General features: G+C 38.6%; 1 protein-coding gene across 3 annotated transcripts in view; it reads right to left on the minus strand.

The window, feature by feature from the left end:
* Window positions 1-304: 304 nt before the first annotated feature.
* The window catches only part of ART3 (ADP-ribosyltransferase 3), a 45,152-nt gene continuing 31,276 nt past the window's right edge, over window positions 305-14,180 (minus strand). The window contains exons 7-12 of one of the 3 annotated variants that reach the window (XM_030915816.1): window positions 12,840-12,869; window positions 12,645-12,674; window positions 9,373-9,405; window positions 8,711-8,743; window positions 5,522-5,554; window positions 305-707 (exon numbers count right to left, since the gene is read on the minus strand). In XM_030915816.1, coding sequence (XP_030771676.1) covers window positions 577-707; window positions 5,522-5,554; window positions 8,711-8,743; window positions 9,373-9,405; window positions 12,645-12,674; window positions 12,840-12,869 — 290 coding nt within the window. In that variant the 3' untranslated portion in view covers window positions 305-576. The remainder of the gene's footprint in view (window positions 708-5,521; window positions 5,555-8,710; window positions 8,744-9,372; window positions 9,406-12,644; window positions 12,675-12,839; window positions 12,870-14,180) is intronic. The other 2 variants (XM_030915817.1, XM_030915821.1) reach the window with 2 other exon arrangements.

A 14,180-nucleotide genomic window follows, 5' to 3' on the forward strand; every position in this document is an offset into this window, starting at 1 on the left:
GATGAAGGTGGGGCTTTCATGAATGGAATTAGTGCTTTCTCTCTCTTGTCCCTTCTGCCATGTGAGATGGTGAGGAAGGGACAAGGAAGAGGGCCCTCACCAGGAACGAAGTCTGCTGGCATCTTAATCTTGGACTTCCCAACCTCCAGAACTGTGAGAAATAAATATCTGTTGCTTATAAGTTACCTAGTCTACAGTGGTCTGTTACAGCAACCCAAACAGACTGAGAGAGATGAGTAGACTACCCTTAAAGTTCTAATACAGATATTAAATTCATGTTAAACACTAACAGTATTGAGCATACTGGCAATTCTGAAATATCTAAAAATCTTTTATTGAATTCAATCGGAAGTATACAGTTTTCGGGATTTTTTTCAGTTAGTATAGAAGTGAAAAGTTCTGTAACATATATCTGGACCAACTTTCTGAATTTGCAAAATGAATAACAAATATACAATTCTCATTTTATCAGTGACTTTGGCCAACAAGTGAAAAATACGTCATTCCTTCTGATCTCCTGTGGGATCCCTATAGTTATTTCAAGTAAAGAACAAGAAAGATAAACAATGCAGGGAACTACAGAGCAACAAAGAGATTTATAGCAGAAACACTGATTAAAATGACCATCCCAAACTGTGGAAGCAGCATTTTGCCCAAGGATGCAGAAGGATGGCTTTTGGGACCTGGAACAGGAACTGGACCTGGAGCTGTTAACGAGAATACACAGTCACTGACATCATTTTTTACATCAAGTATCACCCACCTATACAATATAACCTCAGTATGTAAACAGTGACACTAAAGTTCAATTAGAAACTTACCTGAAATACTTCCAGCCAAAAGCAATTTTCAAATAAGTGTAATTCACTACAGATTTCAGGCTGTATTTCCATATATAGTTGACCCTTAATATGGGTGTTGGGGTGCCAGCCTCCACACAATGAAAACCTACATGTAACCTGATTCCCAAAAACTTAACTACTAATAGCCTACCATTGACTGGAAGCCTTACTGGTAATAGAAATAGTTGATTAACATATTTTATATGTATTATATACTGTATTCTGGTTGGGGCATGGTGGCTAACACCTGTAATCCCAGCATTTTAGGAGGCCAAGGCAGGAGGATTGCTTGAGACCAGAAGTTTGAGCCTGGGCAACATAGCGAGAGCCCATCTCTATTTTTAAAAAGATAAAAATAGTTGTTTAGCACATATTTTGTATATGTATTATACTGTATTTTGGCCAGGCGCGGTGGCTCACGCCTGTAATCCCAGCACTTTGGGAGGCCGAGGAGGGCGGATCACGAGGTCAGGAGATCGAGACCATCCTGGCTAACACGGTGAAACCCCATCTGTACTAAATACACAAAAAAATTAGCCGGGTGAGGTGGTGGGCGCCTGTAGTCCCAGCTACTCAGGACGCTGAGGCAGGAGAATGGCGTGAACCCGGGAGGCAGAGCTTGCAGTGAGCCGAGATCACACCACTGCACTCCAGCCTGGGTGACAGAGTAAGACTCTGTCTCTAAATAAGTAAATAAATAAATAAATAAAATATGCTGTATTTTTACAATAAAATAAAAGAAAATATTAAAATCATAAGGAAGAGAAAACATTTGCAGTACTGTACTGTATTTACTAATACCCTAAGTTTACATCATCTGTTTATAAGATGACTTATCTGTCTGAAATGGCTGGCAACTGTGGCTGCAGACCTGACTCTACATATCAAGCAATTCAACTTCTTGTAATGTCATGACTTCTCTCTGCTTATGAGACTTACGGCATCACTAGTGGCACTTCCTTTGAGTCCCATGGTGTTATTCAAGGTTTTCAGTATTGCACCAAACATGACAAAAAATACACAAGAACTGTGAGAGATCACTTTTTACTGTGATGTGCAATTTACTGGAGATGAACTCCTTGGAGATGTTTAGCAACACATGGTGTTTTAAGAGGATACTCGAAACACTTGAACTCACTGCAATAGCAACAGGAGGTGGCCATGAAATGAATATAGTTAATTTTATGCAGTTAAGTTTTAATATCACATCTTTATATTTACATTTCTTTTGACTTTGAATGGTGCCACCTATGGTCTGTGTGCACAAATTTGGATAAATACTAACATTTTACAATAGATTTGTGTATGTTTTATGGTAGTAAATGATAAAAAGACTAGTATCTACATATATTTTATGCATTCATGACATATATATATTTCTAGGCCATGCAGTTTGTCTGCAAGTTTCTTCAAATTGATGCAAATCTCCAAAAAAATTTCCAATGTATTTATTGAAAATCCATGTATGAGTGGACCCATGCAGTTCAAACCTGTGTTGTTCAAGGGTCAACTATATATCATCAAAGTTTGCTACGCTAGGTTTTATCTAGGATTTCACATGCTTTTACATTTCTATATAGCCAATATAATGATTTTCTGTTGTTCAAGTTCTCTAGTTTTTTTTTAGCAATTTTTCTATTTCCATTTTTTATGTGTCTCTTCTATTTCAAACAAGATAACCACCAACATACAACTGGATATACAGTCATCCCTCAGTATCCTTTGGGGACTTGTTCTAGAACCCCTGAGGATATCAAAATCCACAGATGCTCAGGTCCCTTATATAAAATAGCATAAATAAATAAAATAGCATACACAGTATTTGCATATACCTACACACATCCTCCTGTATACCTTATACCATCTCTAGATTTCTTATAATACCTAATACAATGTAAATGATATGCAAGTATTTGTTATACTGTAGGGGATTTTTAATTTGTATTATTTTTTTCCCACAAATATTTTCGATCCACAGTTGGTTGAATCCCAGAGGATACAGACGGCTAACTATAGCTGCATTGTTTTTTAAACACTAATCTCTGCAAGATGATTTAAAAAAATGTTTTTCCCTCCATACATACACTACTGGAGAAACGCCTTCCCTTTCAGTTGAACTAGTGGAGAGGAGCAGTGGAGTCCATTCATAGGATAAACTGTTTCATGCTGCCCTAAACTGTTTTTGTTTAAACTACAGGGAAGCATTGACTGGAAGTATCCAAATGGGATCACCACTCAGATAAATAAATAAAACCAAGAAAAATAGCCAGTAAGATTTGTAAAAGCCTTCATATTATCAATGTACTTGCCATAGTTATAAACATGCAGTTAGATGTATACACATGGAGAAATGGATAGGCAGATGCACACATGCATTAGTACAGTCATGCAATACATAATGTTTCTGTCAATGACAGACCACATGTATGACAGAGATCCCATAAGATTAGAGCTGAAAATTTCCTACTGCCTAGCAACATCGTAGCCATCGTAACATACGTGTTTGGGGTGATGCTGGTGTAAATAAACCTGCATGGCCAGTTGTATAACTGTATAGCACATACAATTATGTACAATACATAACATTTGATAATAAACAACTATGTTACTGTTTTATGTAGTTACTATACTTTTAATCATTATTTTAGACTGTACTCCTTCTACTTATTAAAAAACGTTAACTATAAAACAGCCTGAGGCAGGTCCTTCAGGAGATACCCCAGAAGGCACTATTATAGGAGATGACAGTTCCATGCATGTTACTGCCCCTGAAGACCTTCCAGTGGAACAAGATGTGGAGGTGCAAGACAGTGATATTGATGATCCTGACCCTGTATAGGCCTGGGCTAATGTAAATGTTTGTGCCTTAGTTGTTAACAAAAGTTTAAAAAGTTAAAAAAAGAAAGGTGATAAAAAAAGCTTTATAGAATAGGATATAAAGAAAAAATATTTTTGTACTACTGTACAACGTGTGTTTTAAGCTAAGTGTTATCACGAAAGAGTCAAGAGGTTAAAATTAAGTTTATAAAGTAAAACAGTTACATTAAGCTATGGTTAATTTACTGAAGGAAAATTTGTTGTGAATTTAGTGTAGCCTCTGTACAGTATGTATAAAGTTTACAGGCGTGTAACAGTAGTGTCCCAGGCCTTCACATTCGCTCAACACTTACCACCCAGAGCAACTTCTCCGCCTGCAAGCTCCATTCATGTTAAGTGCCCTATACACCTGTACCATTTTTTATCTTTTATATTTTTACCGTAACTTTTCTATGTTTAGATACACAGATACTTACCATTGTGTTACCGCTGCCTACAGTACTCAGTACAGTAACATGCTGTAAAGGTTTATAGCCTAGGAGCAGTAGGCTATACCATGTAGCCTACATGTGTAGCAGGCTCTACCATCTAGGGTTGGGTAAGTACACACTAGGATGTCTGCACAACGATGAAATCACTTAACACATTAATCAGAACATATCCCCATCGTTAAGCAATGCATGACTGTATGTTACCACAGACCAGTGGTTCTCGGGGGCAGCACTGCCCCAAGAGGCAGTTTGGACAATTGTCAAGAGTATTTTTTTTTTTTTTTAATCACTGCTAACAGTGGAGTGGAGGTAGAGGGCTAGATATCCTGCAGTGCTCTATTCCTGGACCATGAAATTTGACCAATTTCCTGCACTACTTTCAAATGTACTGCTAGACATACATGTAAGTTAAAACCTATTTAAAATAAACTCAGAACCTAAAGCAGTTTTATGTATAAATATTTTTTATAGTTTTGATAAACATTAAACATCAGTTTTTATTTAGTATCTACTGTATTTCTTCATTTTCTTATGCTTTCTGTATAGAACAGCTTCCGCTCCCAAATTTATTTGCATAAATAAATGTAAACATCTGTCTACTTTAGACATGTTGTTGATTTTTATGGGTACAAGTGCATCTTATCTATGGATCTTCTTTCAGGATAATATAAGGACTTTATAAAATACTTGTTATAAAAAGGGAGAATTGGGTTGAGAACCACTGTTGTTTCTTTTTTAATATATATTTTCTTTTTTATTTTATATTTTGCTCCCAGTCTCCAGACTGGTGAGAACCACTGTTCTAAAGAGTAGAGACTCTAGGTACAATGGAAAGTGATTATTGAAGAAACAAAGCTGTACTGTCCCCAACACACACATGCACACACAAGCTTTTGGATGTGACATTCTACTCTGTTGTTAAGATGCCTGAGACCCGGGCGCGGTGGCTCGAGCCTGTAGTCCCAGCACTTTGGGAGGCCGAGACGGGCGGATCACGGGGTCGGGAGATCGAGACCATCCTGGCTGATACGGTGAAACTCCGTCTCTACTGGAGAATGCAGAAAATTAGCCGGGCGACGAGGCGGGCGCCTGTGGTCCCAGCTACTTGGGAGGCGGAGGCAGGAGAATGGCGTGAACCTGGGAGGCGGAGCTTGCAGTGAGCTGAGATCCGGCCACTGCACTCCAGCCTGGGCGACCGAGCCAGACTCCGTCTCAAAAAAAAAAAAAAAAAAAAAAAAAAAAAAAAAAAAAAAAAAAGATGCCTGAGACCCTTGCAACGTTGTTCCCTTTATTGAAGAAAAATAAATTTCTCACTTTTTCTATATTACAGAAGCAGGCATTTATCAACTGAGGAAATGATATATTTCTTACTAGGATTGTTGATATTTCCTTGACTTTTATCTTCTAAAATATAAAGAGATTTAGAGTTAGTTATATTGTACATCTGTTTATCCAGAAAAGAAAGATCTGATTAAAAATTAAGCAAACTCGGTTATCTCTGGGAGGGGGTCTGAGGGGCAGGGTAATAGGTTTACGGCTATGTGTGGGGTTAGGGGAAGGGTTTAATTTGTTCTCATCTGTGCTCTTTGAATTTTTTTTTACCATCAATATGTGTTTACATTAAAATAAAAGTTAAAATTTGGTTTACAAAAAAGTATTTTCTACATATTGAACTTAGATTCCCAAGTACATTAATATCTAGTATTCATTGAGTGTTTACTGTGTGCCATGCATTGTGCAAATGCTTTATGTACACTGTCACCTTTACTTCTTAGTCTTATTAGCCAGGTATAATTATCCATATTTCACAGATATTCCTTAAAACATTCATGCAATGTTTTGAGGAATGCCATGCATAAAATCACGGAGGTAATTGGTGCTAGAAATATCAAATTTCAAATTTGCTCTGAATTACTATGCTATACAGATGTTTCTTGACTTATGGTGGGGTTGTGTCTCAATAAATCCAATGTAAGTTGAAAATACCAAAAGTCAAAAATGCATTTAACTCACCCAACCTACAGAACATCATGGCTTAACCCAGCCTACCTTAAACGTGCTCAGAACAGTTACATGAGCCTGCAGTTGGGCAAAATCAGCTAACATAAACTTATTTTATAATAAAATATAGAATGTCTCATGTAATCTATCGAATATTGTACAGAAAGTGAAAAAGAGAATGGTATGGGTACTTGAAGTATGGTTTTTACTGAATATGTATGGCTTTCAGACCATTGCAAAGTCAAAAAATCCTAAGTTGAACCTGAGAGAGCAGGAGCACCGTCATCTCGGACAAACACTGCCACTTTAAATTCCAGCTTCCTTTCTAGCCTCATGCATTTCAAGGAAATCACCTCTTCTAACTACAAGCAGACAGAAGGAGCAAACAGTAAAACACAGATAAAACAGCTGGGGCACAAAGGGAGGTGGGGGGAAAGTCTCTTGGGTAACTCCCAAACTTCACCCTCATACAATGGGCCCCAGTAAAACGGTGGGCCTTAATAAGCACATTCCTTTCCCTTCAGGTGCACTAAGTTAGGGAAGCTAAAAGCAGACTTGGGGAATATGCCTGCAGCTGCAGAATGATGTATGGGAACAGACACACACAACTCTGCCTCCCAGATAAGCACAACAAAGAGACACAGAAGCAGTCCAAGCCTCTCATAAACTCTCCCACCCTGAATCCTTAAAAACTCTTAGTCTGTAAAAAAAAAAAAGTGGGCCTCTAACCTCACTCGGCCAGAAGGCGCCTCTCAGGTTTTCTCTAAAATAGATCTGTCCTAACTGGCAAGCCACCTTTCCGTGTTTCTTTCCTCTTTAATTCTTACAGAACCATTGTAACTTGGAGACCATCTGTACTACCAAGTGTGTGCCTAGCATTGAAATATTATGATATTACCATATTTTAACAGCTTTGAAGCCAAATAGCAATTCCAGGTGCCCAGGATAGTGGTGGATAACTAAATCTGTTTGGAAGACAAGTGTAGCACAAAGTGAACAAAGCTTGAAAAGTTTGAGTCCTGGGTGTCTCTTTCTAGCTTATTATAAATTCCTTAATCATCTTATGTTCCATGTTCTCATCTCTGAAGTGTCAATAACATTCATCTCATTGGATTAAATGAGCTCCTGTGTACCGTTTTCACATCACCTTTTTAAAAGCTACACACAGCTTTCCAGGAGAGGGCACAATACACTGTAGTCCCAGCAAAATCTAGTGGCCTATTGGACGATACAGAGTGCGGTGAGGAGCACAGAATGGCTGGTCCCAGTATTGGCACGCTGCACAGTCCTCATTCACAGTTCTTGGATGATACTATTTCTATGTCTACAGATTCCCTCACCCTGGGAAGCCTGCCTCATTCTGGAACAGACAGGCCCAGCTGGAAGCCAACTGTTCCAGTTTAAGATCAAGTGCCTTTTCTGATGTTTGGCCCAGAGAACCATAATAGCAGCCTGCTGCTCACACTGAAAGTTCTCAACGTTTTCGTTGTCTGGCTTGCAGACTGGGGTATTGGCAAGTGTACAGCCCAGATGTCCTCCCCAGACCCCGTAAGACTGAACTAACTGAATGATTATGGTAAAGGACTTAGAATCCATGGTGCCTCCACCCCCAGTAAAGAACGTATTACCAGGTTTTTCATTCAGTTGTATCATTTTTATTCCTAAACAAGAAAGAGGTTTTCAGATAATAACAAAGGCAGCTACTATTTACTACTATGCTACTACCATTCATTTTGCTGGGTACTTTATCTCATTAGGTCTTTAACCAGTCCTGCAAGACAGAAGCTTTCCTCATTTTACAGATGTGAAAGCAGAGGCATAGAAAAGTGAAGTAACTTATATAAAGTTACTGAGAGGAAAGAGGCAGAGACTTCCTGAAGCCAGGTCTGTCTGTCTACACAGCTCATGTTCATCTCCCGCCATGCTCACTGGCTGCTTTCAGATAAGCACAGTTTGATGAGCAAGACCCCCGTGATGGCACTGTGCAAACCCACGACCAGCGAGCTGAAGAGATGTAGATGCACAAGGTGTGTCATCAGTGTCACTAGAGGTTCACTTCAAAGTTGTGGCCAAATAAATCCGACCGTACAAACTGGGGTCAATATAAAAGAGGTCCTGGACCCTTTTCTCTGAGCCTATGTTCTCTGAGCCTTTATTTAACTAATAGAAAACGCTGTTTCTGTATACAGCATGCAGCTTCCATTGACAGCAGTGTTACGTGAAGTTCAGCACTGTGTGGCTGGATATAGTTTTTAAGATGCCAAATATCTAACTTCTTTAACAGATCATCATTTCCATAATAACAAAACCTGCAAAAAATATTTTCAAAGTACTGCATGAACTCAGGAGAAAAGGTTTTAAGAACTGGACAGTGGCTTGCACCCTGAGATTCTATGGTTTTATAGTCCTTACAAATATTCCTGTCATGTACATGTGACTACTGATGGCTACATTTGATAGATGATAATTATGAGGCATAGACAGTCCCGTGCATGTCTAATGGTGACTATACTCCCCAAACTGGCATCTTCCCCTCTGACATGTCTATCAGTTGCTTACCAGGTAGTGGAAAAGGTTCTGGAATTTTCATTCCTAAATGAGAAGGAAGTTTTCAATGACTTACAGTTTGCTCCACTGAGTATAATTTTCAAACTCTTGTCTGCTGAGCTTAAGAGATGCAAGCACCCAAGGCCCCAATGCACTATAGTTTCTGGCTTTTTATTTAAAAGTTCTGCTTACATAAACCCTCATTATACAAATCCACACCAAGATTAGAAGAGTCTTCTGCCACAGCACTTCACTGAGCATGTTTATGCCAGGAGAATACCGTGTTTTGTTACCTGGAGATACAGGCAATGAGATGTTAGCCAAGACTAACAGTCAACTTGTGCATAAAGTTAGGTTTCTATTGAATAATTTTAGCTGTAGAACCTGGAAGGTGCTGGATTGATGCATCCAGATCCCAGGAGCCTTTCCCTCAGCCATATCCAGAGCAGAACTAACTTTCCTGCCCCAGAGACAATGTTCCAGGAGTACATGAATGCACAGGGGGAAAGGGACTTTTTCTACGCTTCCCCAGCTAAATATTTGTAGATGACTGGCAGGCAGCTATAAGGGAAATATTCATGAATAATAGTCTCATGACAGTATTCTCTTAAATGCATGGGGAATCCTGCTCACCTCATTCTTGGGCTCAGGGAATAAATAGAAAGCTGTCTTACCTGGTATTTCGGTGGGTTCAAGGATTTTCACACCTAAAGGCAGAAATGAATATTGGTTTGTATTAAACAGTTATCTTATATTGTTAATACTCTCTTTTGTCTATGCTTCCTCCATTTCCAACTCAAAAAAAAAAAAAGAAGGCAGAGAGAAAGAAAAAAGAAACAGCGACAACAAAAACACCAACATCTTTCAGTGGCTCTTCATTCTCCATGTGACAGAGTCCAAACTCCTTAGCCTGGACTTTAAGAACTTTCACAATCTAACCCCTGTCTCTCCAACTTTATCTTCAGAAGGCAGTCCTAATACATCAGTTTTTGGATGAAACAGTACTGGTTTTACATTTCTGCTTGGTTTAGCTCTATTGTAATTATAGTTATTAGCTCCGTGACTTTGGGCAGACTATTTAATACCTCCTAACTTCAGTTTCTCATTTTGCAAAAGAAATATTCACTTCTTACATCTGTAGTTAGTGAGGATTAAAGGAAAGACCACATAAAAGTGCTTGGTACACTGCATGGAGCAAAAAAAGGAACTCAATATATGAAGTCCCTTTCTTCTAGTCTAACTCATTCCTCAAACTCTCCAGGCTCAGTAATATTTTTTTTCTTTTTTGAGAGACAGGGTCTCACTGTGTCACCCAGGCTGTGGTGGGGTACAATGACACGATCATAACTCACTATGATTCTCCTGCCTACGCCTCCCAAAGAGCTGGGATTATAGGTGTGAGCCACTGTGCTGGCCTTTCACAATGTTCTTAATACTAGGAATCCTTATTGTCTCCTAACCATGTAGCTAGTCTCAGTAAATAGATTATTTACCAGGTGAAACAGTGAGCCCCTGACTTTTTATTCCTAAGGATGAGAATAAGAACTATTTAGTAAAAAAATGCAATCAGCTTGAAAATTAATTTGACCTTATACTTATACTGACTTCTGTAGTAGAAAACTCAGAACGTTTTGAGAAATGGCAGGGGACAAGGTAACAAAAAGAAGATATTTAACCCACTGGAGCCTAACTGATGATAAAAACTAAGGCTAGTGACCCAGAATCTCTCCTAAGTTAAGCATCTCTTGTTCATTTTTTAAAAATTCAACCCAAAGACCTTGACCCAAAATTGTCATTACATGTAATATATAAAATATGCTTCCCAATTATATAATACGTTATAATTTGGAAAAATACAGAAAATTATTAAAAATTAAAGTTCTCTTAAAACTGCAGATCTCAGAAATACTCTACTCATTCTTAACATTTTTGGTGTATTTCAATCATTTTGCTATGCATACATATGTACGCATATACATTTTTAAAAGTTGGTATTATACTGTATATGCTGTTTTCTATCCAATTATTTACCATTGTATTAAGAATACTTTCTTCTATCTTTAGATGGTTTCAAAAACATGATTTATAAGTTGTTTAGTGTTTCATAATATAGATAGTATTTTATTTAACCATACCCAACGGTTGGACACTGAGGCTGTTTCTAAATTTTTGCTACTGTCGAATAAAAATTATAGGAGACCATTGCTTTAGACTAAGTTTCTGCAGTAGGCCCCAAAAGACCAGACTAAAAATTGACATGGAGTCACCCATGCTAAAGTTCCACACCACCTAAACTAAGTTGTCTCACCTTCTAAGAAATCAGGAGGCCGGGCGCGGTGGCTCAAGCCTGTAATCCCAGCACTTTGGGAGGCCGAGACGGGCGGATCACGAGGTCAGGAGATCGAGACCATCCTGGCTAACACGGTGAAACCCCGTCTCTACTAAAAAATACAAAAAGCTAGCCGGGTGAGGTGGCGGGCGCCTGTAGTCCCAGCTACTTGGGAGGCTGAGGCAGGAGAATGGCGTAAACCTGGGAGGCGGAGCTTGCAGTGAGCTGAGATCCAGCCACTGCACTCCAGCCTGGGCGACAGAGCGAGACTCCATCTCAAAAAAAAATAACAGAATTTCCCAAACAGGCCAGTTTAAAATCTTCAATCAGCTTAATAAATGGAAGTTCCTGCTGCTTCAATCCTTACACACAAAAAAGGTAGCCTGAAATAAACTGATGTTAACTAATCAGTTATTTTTCTACTGTTCTGTCTAAAAGTAACTAATATACTCTGTTCTTTGCTTCCACTTTCTTTGGCTTTTCTTTGTCTTTAAAGCCAAACTTCTGTGCTCAGCTCAATGGAACATTTATTCTATGGAATAAAGTGTTGTCCAGTTCTAGAATCTCAAATAAAGCCAATTGATCTCTTTAAATTTGTTGTACTTTTGCCTTTTGACACTATCATAACACTGTGATAAGCATTTTTGTACACAAATCTTTGTGTTCATCTCTAATTTCCTTGAGATAAATATCCAAAAGTGTCATAACTGAGTCAAAAGGTATAAACATTTTTAAGACGAGTAATACATACTACTAAATTGCTCTCCAAAAAAGTTCCAATTTATAATCTCACCAGTAATTTATGAGACTGTTCCTGTCCCGGTACCCGTGAGGACATCTGAGTAATTTTTTTTTTTTCAAGACAGAGTCTCGTCGTGTCACCCAGGCTGGAATGCAGTGGCGTGATCTCGGCTCACTGCAACCTCCACCTCCCAGGTTCAAGTGATTCTCTTGCCTCAGCCTCCTGAGTAGCTGGGATTACAGGCGTGCGCCACCATGCCCGGCTAATGTTTGTATGTTTAGTAGAGACGGGGTTTCACTATGTTGGTTGGGTTTCACAGGCTGGTCTTGAACTCCTGACCTCGTGATCCACCCGCTTTGGCCTCCCAAAGTGCTGGGATTACAGGCGTGAGCCACCTGGCCCGGCCATTTGAGTAATATTAAAAATAAAACAGAAACAAATACTTGAGGATGAGTTATACTTTGGAAGTACTAAATAATCAAATGGATATAGCTAATGGCATATATTAATCAGATTGCTGGAGATAGAAATAAATACAAAGAATAGTCATTTTAATTTAGAAAAAACAACACTATTTGTTATGCCCTGCCCAATACCCTAGGGGTCACAAGAATGTGGGGAAAAATTAGTCACACCTTTCTCTATTTGGTGGGATGACCTAAAGATTGTTAGATGGGAGAAACAGAGTTGCTATGTCATTTTTCTAAAGAATTCTACCTGAAATCCAGGAGGGTCTCTAATATACCAAACCAGTAAGCTAAGGTGAGCTCTGCCTTCCTCCCACTTTTCTTACCATGACATTCTTCCCTGTTCCCACATGTAAAGGGAGATATATTACAAAATGTAAGCCCCCAGAATTTATATAAATGGCTTACCACGGTCTTCAAGCTTCTGGTTTTTCTCACCTGAGTTACAAAAAGCAGCTTATCAGTTTTAACAATGGAACAAAAGAATTGGCAGTTACTATAGCTACAGCAAAATTATTTTCAGTAAATATGAAAATATTCCCACCAGTAAAGGGAGGTATCTTGTAAAATGTAAGCCCCCAGAATTTATAAAAAATGTCTTACCATGGTCTTCAAGCTTCCGGTTTTTCTCACCTAAGTCACAAAAATAAGCTCATCAGTTTTTAATGTTGGAACAAAAGAATTGGCAGTTACTACATCTACAGCAAAATTATTTTCAAGAAATATGAAAATATTCCCACCTGTAAAGGGAGGTATCTTGCAAAATGTAAGCCCCCAGAATTTTTTTTTTTTCAATCAGAATTTGACTTCCCTTTATTCTGACAAGGATTCTTAATATAAGCCATCAAAAGTAGTTTAAAACTTGTTAGTCCTTCTGCCGTGTTTTTATTTTATTTTATTTTTTTATTTTATTTTTTTTTTATTATACTTTAAATTCTAGGGTACATGTGCATAACATGTAGGTTTGTTACATATGTATACTTGTGCCATGTTGGTGTGCTGCACCCATCAACTCGTCAGCACCCATCAATTCATCATTTATATCATGTATAATTCCCAATGCAATCCCTCCCCCCTCCCCCCTCCCCATGATAGGCCCCAGTGTGTGATGTTCCCCTTCCCGAGTCCAAGTGATCTCATTGTTCAATTCCCACCTATGAGTGAGAACATGCGGTGTTTGGTTTTCAGTTCTTGTGACAGTTTGCTAAGAATGACGGTTTCCAGCTGCATCCATGTCCCTACAAAGGATGCAAACTCATCCTTTTTTATGGCTGCATAGTATTGCATGGTGTATATGTGCCACATTTTCTTAATCCAGTCTGTCACAGATGGACATTTGGGTTGATTCCAAGTCTTTGCTATTGTGAATAGTGCCGCAATAAACATACATGTGCATGTGTCTTTGTAGTAGAATAATTTATAATCCTTTGGGTATATACCCAGTAGTGGGATGGCTGGGTCATATGGTACATCTAGTTCTAGATCCTTGAGGAATTGCCATACTGTTTTCCATAATGGTTGAACTAGTTTACAATCCCACCAACAATGTAAAAGTGTTCCTATTTCTCCACATCCTCTCCAACACCTGTTGTTTCCTGACTTTTTAATGATTGCCGTTCTAACTGGTGTGAGATGGTATCTTGTTGTGGTTTTGATTTGCATTTCTCTGATGGCCAGTGATGATGAGCATTTTTTCATGTGTCTGTTGGCTGTATGAATGTCTTCTTTTGAGAAATGTTTGTTCATATCCTTTGCCCACTTTCTGATGGGGTTGTTTGTTTTTTTCTTGTATATTTGTTTGAGTTCTTTGTAGATTCTGGATATTAGCCCTTTGTCAGATGAGTAGATTGCAAAAATTTCTCCCATTCTGTAGGTTGCCTGTTCACTCTGATGGTAGTTTCTTTTGCTGTGCAGAAGCTCTTTAGTTTAATTAGATCCCATTTG

The sequence above is a fragment of the Rhinopithecus roxellana genome, chromosome 2, assembly GCF_007565055.1.
Source record: "Rhinopithecus roxellana isolate Shanxi Qingling chromosome 2, ASM756505v1, whole genome shotgun sequence".
In the NCBI taxonomy this organism is placed as follows: domain Eukaryota; kingdom Metazoa; phylum Chordata; class Mammalia; order Primates; family Cercopithecidae; genus Rhinopithecus; species Rhinopithecus roxellana.